Raw genomic sequence first — 8,244 nt, forward strand, 5'->3', positions numbered from 1 at the left:
TCCTGCTGCTGCTCAGAATTAGTGAAAGATTTAGGATGATAAACCCTAATTAGAGTGATAAACCCTAATTAAAGTTTTAGGATGAGCTAAAAGGCTGGGAGCAGCAGAGTGTGCCTTGGGATATTCCCATGCACTGAGGCTGGGCTGGAATTGCAACAGGAGAGAAATAAAATTATTCCCTTTAGCTCAGGTGGAGGATTTGGGAATCTCCATGTGCAAGAGTGGTATTTTCTGGCTGAGCCCAACCCTACTGTGGGATGGGACAATCCCATGGGAGCTCAGCACAGGGATGTGACCATATCCCTGGGCTAATGGGACCCCACAGATCCCCCTCCCCACTGCTTTCAGTCCATCCTCCCCTCCCCTGCTCCTAGGATTTGCAGGACTTGATGGCAAAACCAGGGGGACCTACATCCCACCACCCCACAAAGCAGGATGGAGCCAGCTCTGATCATCCTTATCCCTCTCCCAGCCCTTTTAGGGGGGATGGAGCCAGCTCTGATCATCTTCATCCCCAGCTCTTCTTTTTGGGATGGCGCTGATCTGCTCATCCTTATCTCCAGCCCCTTCCCCAGCCTTGTTTTTTGGGGGAGATGGAGCTGACTCTGCTTTTCTTCATCCCCTTCTCCTTTCCCCAGCCCTTTTTTGGGGATTGAGCTGGTTCTGATCGTCCTTACCCCTAGCCCAGCCCTTTCTTTTGGGGATGGAGCTGGTTCTGATCATCCCCCTCCTTTTCCTTCTTCCCCAGCCCTTTTTTGGGGATGGAGCCAACTCTGCTCTTTCTCATCCCTGTCCTCCTTTCCCAGCCCTTTAAGGGAGGGATCCAGGTTTGATCATGTTCATATCCCTCCCCTTCCCAGCCCTTTTTTTGTGATGGAGCCAACTCTGCTCTTCCTTCTCCCCTTCCTGAGCTTTTTCTGGAATGGAACCAACTCTGATGAGCCTTTCCCCTTCCCCAGCCCTTTTTCTGGGATGATCTGGCTCTGCTTTTCCCTCTCCTTCCCCAGTCTTTTCTGGGGTGGAGCCAACTCTGATCATTTTCATCCCAGTCCCCTTCCCCAGCCATTTTTTCAGAGAGATCCAGCTCTGATCATCTTTATCCCCCTCCCCTTTCCCAGCCCTTTTTGTGATAGAGCCAATAGTCATCATCCTCTTCTTCATCCCCCTTCCTTTTCCCAGCCTTTTTTGTGATAGAGCCAATAGTGATCATCCTCCTCTTCATCCCCCTTTCTCAGCCCTTTTTTCAGAGAGATCCAGCTCTGAACATCTTCATCCCCCTCCCCTTTCCCGGCCCTTTTTGTGATGGAGCTGGCTCTGCTCATCCCCCTCCCAGCTCTTTTTCTAGGATGGAGTCAGCTCTACTCTTCCTCATCCCCTTTCCCAGCCTTTTTATGTGATGGAGCCAATAGTGATCATCATCCTCCTCTTCATCCCCCGTCCCTTTCCCAGCACTTTTTGGGATGGAGCCAATAGTGGTCATCCTCCTCTTCATCCCCCTTTCTCAGCTCCTTTTTCAGAGAGATCCAGCTCTGATCATCTTTATCCTCCTCCCCTTTCTCAGCCCTTTTTGTGATGGAGCCAATAGTGATCATCATCCTCCTCTTTATCCCCCTTCCTTTTCCCTGCACCTTTTGGGATGGACCTGGCTCTGCTCATCCCCCTCCCCTTCCCCAGCTCTTTACTAGGATGGAGCCAAGCTCTGCTCTTCCTCATCCCCTTCCCCAGCCCTTTTTGGGATGGATCCAGCTCTGACCACCCTCCTGCCCTCTCCTGCCCTTCTTTTCTGGCTCCAGCCTCTCCCATACCTGCTGGTGCTCAGAAGAGGCCGCAGTCCTTGAGGTTCTCTTTGATGATCACGTCTGTGACGGCGTCGAAGACGAACTTGACGTTCTGTGTGTCTGTGGCACAGGTCATGTGGCTGTAGATCTCCTTCACGTCCTTCCTCATGTTGAGATCCAGGAACTGGGTCTTGATGTAATTCCCTGCGTCCTCAAATGTGTTTGGACCTGCAGAGGGGGGCAATGCTTCCAAGCTGCTCCCGTGGGGGCGGGTGTTGGAGGAAAAGGGTGGAGTGCTGACCATGCGTAGCACAGAACTCCGTTTTACCCCATTTCTGTTCTTCCAAACACCTTCCTGAGGCCACATCCATCCTCTCCTCAGCTCCAGCCTCCCAAGATTTGACTCACCACCTCCCAGAGCAGCATGGAGCTGCTTCTGCTCATCCTCATCCCCTTCCCCAGCCTTTTTTTGGGATAGAGCCAGTTCTCATCATCCTCATCTCCCTTCCCCAGCCCTATCACAACATATCCCAAAACCGAGTTGCTGTGTCTTTGCTGGGACCACACAATTCCCCAGCCCCTGGTTTGGAGGGATCTCAAGGAGGAGGGGTAAGGCCAAGAAGGGTCTGGACTCACCATCATACTCTGGGAAGCAGATGCTGAGATGGACTTTCTTGATCTTTTCCTCAAAAAGGTCCTTCTTGTTGAGGAAGAGGATGATGGAGGTGGCAGCGAAGAACTTGTGGTTGCATATACTGTTGAATAGGTGCAGGGATTCGTGCATCCGGTTCTGCAGGCAAGGGGATCATTCATGGATTGGCACCCCCTTTGGGCCACTGCAGCCCACCCCCAAGCCCCCATTCCCAAAAAAAGAGCTTTTCCCTGGTTGCTGCAGCAGCAGCTGGTCCTGCTGCCTGCCCAGTCTCTCCTGCCCACCCAAAATCACAGATAAATCCACGTGATGCTCAGAGTAGGGACTGGCTCCAGTCTCTCCTGGATTGTCAGAAATGAAGGATTGTAGTGATTTCACTGAGCAAATGATCCATGGAAACCTTGCAGCCTGCGAGGAAGGTGCTCAGTGAGCACCATCCCAGTCATCAGGGGGATGCTCTGTTGGACTGTGGCTTCTGGCCACTATCCACAGCTTCAGGAAGGAGCTGGGAAAAGGAAAACTCCAGTTTCAGAGCAGATGTTGAGTTCTTAGTTTGCTTCTGGGTCATCCTGAGGGGATGAGGATCCATCTAGGCAGAGCCAAGTCCGGTGGGGGGATTTTCTTGATATAAGGGAGATCCTCCATCTTTGTGGGCAGCAGGTGGGTTCTTTGGGGATGATTTTCCCTCATCCAGCTTTCCATCACAGCAGCTTTTCTGTATGCAGAGCACTGACTGTGCCCAAATCCTGCCCTGTCCTGCGCTGGGTGAGCATTCCAGCCTCTCCCAAGGGCTCCCATGGGAAGGATGCTCTCCTGCACATGGCTGAGAAAAGGCTGCGAGCTCCTGCCTGGCCATGGCAGGGCCCAGGGATGGCAGATCCTGACCCTGATCCAGCTTCAGAAGCTATTTGGATCCCAAGCAGCAGCCATTGGGACCTGGAGGAGATGCCAGGGAAGAAACCACTCCTGCTCTTCTTGTCTTCACCCCTTATCTCTTCAAAGAAAAACCCGTTACGGAGCTTCCATGTTGCTTCTCTCTGGATCTGTGCCCTCTGAGCTGCTTTTCCAGGGCTCTGCTAGTGCATTCTTCACTGGACACACTTTGGATCACATCCTTGTGCCCCCACACTGGGAGGGTGGGAGCTGCCCCTCCTTATCCCCTCTGCTCACCCTGGAGGGCACAGCGAGGCATGAGGTGCCTCAGGACCAGATTTTCCTTCATCCCAGTGGGTTCCTGGCTCTTCCTGCCCTTCCCTTTAGCTCTGCTCCAGCTGGCTGGCTGTGTGGCCATTCTCTGGTGGCTCTCAGGATCTGCTCAGGAGCACTTGGGGGTTTCCTTGTAGGCAGAGCCTTGGATTCATGACCCAGAGGAAGTGCAAACACCTTTACTGGGTGCAAATGAGCGGGAACCAGCTCCATCCCTCATCTCCCACACCTTTCCTGGATCACCCAGAGCATCTGACAGTGCAGAGTGCTGTTCCTCCCTCCTCTGATGCCCCTCAGAGCTCCCTGTTCCTCTCCCCCTCAGCTCCCAGTGCCTCCAGGACCCCAACCCACCACTTCATCGTCCTCCACCAGCACCATGTCGTAGGCGCTCAGGGCCCCACAGAAGATGATGCAGGTCACGCCCTCGAAGCAGTGGATCCACTTCTTCCTCTCTGAGCGCTGCCCTCCCACGTCGAACATCCTGGGGAGGGGACAAGGATGAGGGACACACACACCTGGTCCTGACACCCCCCATCTGATGGTTCTCGTGCCACATCCTCGGGGACAGGAATCACTGTCTGTGGGAAGGCACTGGTGGTCCCTTAAGTGTCAGGGTACCCCAAAATCCCTCCCCACCATCAGGGCTGGGGGGGAATCATAGAGGAGTGGTTGTGGAGGTGGGGGAGGCTCCCACCCACCTGAAATTCAGGTCTTTGACAGAGAACTTGGTCTCGATGATCCCTGTGGTCTTCACTCGGGACCGCAACACATCCTGCTCGTTGGGGAGGTAGTTGGGGGCTGTGATCCTGTCCAGCTGGTTCAGGTAACTGTGGGGACAGGAGGGGATGTGACCTGCTGCCAAGGGGCTGCCCATGTCTCCCCCTTCCCCCAGATTTTTGGGGATGGTTGTGAGGCTGAGCTCTGCCAAACACTGGGACTCCAGGGCAGTGACATCCCTGGGGGAGCTGAGGGACATCAAAGGTGGTGGGGCTGCAGGTCAGTGACACTTTTGGGATGGGGATGGCACTGGTGGGATGAACAATGACAGCAGTGGGGTGTAGGATGTAGGACAACACTAATGGAATGGAAGATGGCAGCAGTGGGATGGGGGATAGCACTGGTGGGATGGAGAACAGTACTGGTGGGATTGGGGAATGGTACTGGTGGGATGGATGATGACACCAGTGGGATGGAGGATGTAGGACAGCACTAATGGAATGGAAGATGGCTGCAGTGGGATGGGGGATAGCACTTGTGGGATGGAGAAGGGCACTGGTAGGATGTGGGATGACACTACTGGGATGGAGAACAGTACTGGTGGGATTGGGGAGTGGTCCTGGTGGGATGGATGATGACATGAGTGGGATGGAGGATGACACTGGTGGGATGAAGAATGGCAGACTCGGGGTATCCCCAGGAGCAGGGAGGAGATGGATTTTGCCAGGCTGGGTTGGAGCTGGCCATGAGCTGTCAGGGGGTCCCCAGGGCAGTCCCTGTTGTGCCCGTTGTGTCCCCACTCACTATGCGGCTGAGTCGTTGAGCTGATACTCGGCAGCGCGGTCAAAGCACGCCTGAACCCCCCCGTCCTTCCACAGCTTCTTGATGCAGGCCACCAGCTCGGGGGGCATCGTGCCCTCCTCGATGGAGTCAGCCAGGTTGAAGAGCAGCCGGCCTTCATCCTGCGAGAGGGACCTTCATCACCAACCCTCCCGTGGCCCCTGTCCCCCCAGAGTGCCCTCAGGACTGGGGGGACAACATGGGGCTGCTGTGGATGCTGGTTCTGGGGGCTATCCTGGCCCCACATCAGGGGGTTTGGGGGACAGGGACACCCCAGGACTGACCGCGCAGGAGGACTCAGCGTAGTCGATGCCCAGCGTGGACATGGCGCGGATGATGGCCAGGATGGACTGCAGGATGTTCCCGTAGATAATGGACTTGAACTCCATGCACTCCTCCTCCGTGTAACCGTCCTGGTGGATAATCCTGGCAGGCACAGCGGCCTCAGCCCCAAGCCAGGACATCCCCTCCACCAGGAATCACCACCCCACACTGGGAATCACAGGTGCCACCACCAGGTGACATGGGGAGGGTGACTGGGGGTCCAGCCACCCCATGTCCAAGAGTCCTCCTTGTGGCCTCCCCCTCCCCAGTCTGGCTCAGGCCATACTCACTTCATCTGCTTCACGATGGTGCTCTTCCCTGACTCTCCAGCCCCTGGAAAAGGGTGGGAGGGACACCTTAGTGCCCATCAGGGCCTGTTGCCACACTGATGAGCACCCCATGGGGACCAAAGCCACTGTCCCCCACACATCCCCTGCCTACACACCCAGCCTGGCCTCTTCCCACCACTGCTGTCATCCCCACACTCCTGTCACCCCTTGCACCGTGTGGGACCACAGCTCAGGGATCCCCAGGGTGGTGGGAGCCCCCTGGGTGCAGGTCCCCCGTCCCACACCTCCCGCCCACCGTGGGCAGTGCCCGGCGATGCCTCTGGGGCCGTAAGCGGCTTAGGGCAGCACAGGAAGCTGCTTAGAATTAGGGTGTTAATCGCCTTGACCCCAGCCCCCCCACCTGGATAAGGCCCCACTGCTGGCCCCTGCCCCATGGAGTCACCCCCTGCCCCACAGGGTCACCCCCTAGCCCCGTGGGCTGCGGAGGGACCCCCAAGGAACCATCTCCTCCTGCCTGGCACCACCAGCAGGTTTCGGGGTGCTGGTGGCAGAAGCTCCCCAGGTTCTCACCAACCCCCTGAGATGTGGCACATCCCAGAGGGACCCAGGGGCTCTGTCCCTTCCCTATCCCCCCACTGTCCCCTTGGTGCCTGCTGTCCCCAAGAGCCAATGCCACATCCAGCCCTTCCTGGTGGCAGGACAACCTCTCCAGGCTGATGGTGGCTTGTCCAAGGGGTACCTGAGCCAGGGCAGGAGGGGCCCAGGGGGTCATGGGTTCCCTGTCCCCCTCACCATCCCCACATCCTTTCAGCCTCAACGGAGTGGGAACACAGGGACATCTCCAGGGGACATCCCCTCCAGCCTTACCAAGCAGCAGCAGCTTGACCGTCTTGGCCTCCTTATCTGCATCCTCCTGGAGCTTCTTCTCCAGCTCCTTGGACCTCTTGGCCATCTCCTTGTCCTCGGCACTGGCCCCGCTCCCCATGGCTTCGTCCTCCTCCTCCTCCAATAACTCCACAAGCTCCTCTAGGTCCCCAGGCTTTTCCAGCTCTTCAAGGAGATAACACGCACACCTCGGGAACGAGGTGGGCACTGGGCGATGAACCAGAAATTCAAAAAAAGGAGAGCCAGGTACCCCACACCTGATGTTGGGGTGCCCCAAGCCGGCAGCACTCGTCGGTGGGTCCTCGCTGCTGGCTGCCCCCCGCTCTCTCCCTTAATTCCCCATGGATAACCTGATTTTTTTTGACAGTGGGATTTGGGGACTTTTTATCTTGCCATGTGACCCAGGAAATCCAATTAGCCCAAGATGGCAAAGATTAGGGCTCAGGGAGGAAAAAAAAGGATGGAGCATCTCAGGGAGGTGGGCAGGGGGCTTTACATAAGGGGGGGCATCAGCGTGACACCCCCTGCCCGTGGGGACTGGTCCCCTGAGGTGACTTGGGAAGCGGGGATCATTTTGGGGGTCCCTCCTGTCTGTGGGCTGTGATCCCATTTTTGGGGGGCATTGAGGATGGGATCCGCCCCTGGTTGTGTGTGTCCCCCACCCCTGGGTGCTCCAGAGCGGTGGCAGGGGACTGGGCGGTGACAGGGGGACAGGGTGGTGGCAGGGAGGTGGTGGCAGGGGGGTGATGGCACTGGGGATTCCTCCTGCAGGGAAAAGGGAGCTAATTACCCCGGGGTGGGTAACGAGGCCCCCTAATCCTGCCCCGCTGGGTGCCGCCCTCCCGCTGCCTAAGCTCTTTAATGGGATCGTGGCTCAGCCTTCCTCCTCCTCCTCCTCCTCCTCCTCTTCCCGGGCTCAGCAACCCCCTCGCAGCCCATCCCCCAAACCCTGGGGGACAGGTGGGAGCCCCCCCCCTTTTCCTGCGAGGCTGGCTTTGGGTGGGCACCGCAGGGGGAGCCCCCGCCCCGGGGTGGGCTCTGGGACCCCCACAAGTCCTGCAGGTCCGCGATGTTTGGGTTTCAGGTGTCCGAAATCCCTGATGTTTGGGTTTCAGGTGTCCGAAATCCCTGCACTTCACAGGGTCACTGGGGTCTCCATGTCCCCGCACCGGTGTCCCCACGTCCCACCGGGCGCATAGCTCGCTGCCAACGCCGTTGCTTGGGGACACTCTGTTCCTGCTGTCCCCGCGGACACAAAGCCCTTTCTGAGCCTCTAATGAACTCGGCGCTAATGAGGGGGGTCCAATTAAAATACCAGACACCACCCCCCCTCCCGCGGTGTGCGGACAGCGCTGGGCAGGGGACATGAGTCAGGCTGGGGGTCCCCACTGTCCCCCGTGGCTGTTGTGCCCTCCCAGCCCGGCAGAGTGCTGGCCCTGGTGGGTGGTGTCACCTCGCTGTCTCTTCCCCCCCTCGACAACGGGTGGGGGGCACAGAGGGGGGGTGGGTGACATTCCCTCCGCTCTGACAGCGGCTAAAAATACCCCCCCCG

At 57.6% G+C, this 8,244-nt stretch overlaps 1 protein-coding gene across 2 annotated transcripts in view; it reads right to left on the reverse strand.

The window, feature by feature from the left end:
• GNAT2 (G protein subunit alpha transducin 2) overlaps window positions 1-7,001 on the reverse strand; it is an 8,017-nt gene extending 1,016 nt beyond the window's left edge. Inside the window, exons 1-8 of one of the 2 annotated variants that reach the window (XM_005426800.2) lie at window positions 6,675-7,001; window positions 5,808-5,850; window positions 5,478-5,619; window positions 5,158-5,315; window positions 4,335-4,463; window positions 3,988-4,117; window positions 2,415-2,568; window positions 1,806-2,006 (exon numbers count right to left, since the gene is read on the reverse strand). In XM_005426800.2, the coding sequence (XP_005426857.1) occupies window positions 1,816-2,006; window positions 2,415-2,568; window positions 3,988-4,117; window positions 4,335-4,463; window positions 5,158-5,315; window positions 5,478-5,619; window positions 5,808-5,850; window positions 6,675-6,792 (1,065 nt within the window). In that variant the 5' untranslated portion in view covers window positions 6,793-7,001 and the 3' untranslated portion in view covers window positions 1,806-1,815. Of the gene's footprint in view, window positions 1-1,805; window positions 2,007-2,414; window positions 2,569-3,987; window positions 4,118-4,334; window positions 4,464-5,157; window positions 5,329-5,477; window positions 5,620-5,807; window positions 5,851-6,674 lie in introns of those variants that run through there. The other variant, XM_031061740.1, reaches the window with a different exon arrangement.
• Window positions 7,002-8,244: the final 1,243 nt, after the last annotated feature.

The sequence above is a fragment of the Geospiza fortis genome, unplaced genomic scaffold (assembly GCF_000277835.1).
Source record: "Geospiza fortis unplaced genomic scaffold, GeoFor_1.0 scaffold26, whole genome shotgun sequence".
Taxonomy (NCBI): Eukaryota; Metazoa; Chordata; class Aves; order Passeriformes; family Thraupidae; genus Geospiza; species Geospiza fortis.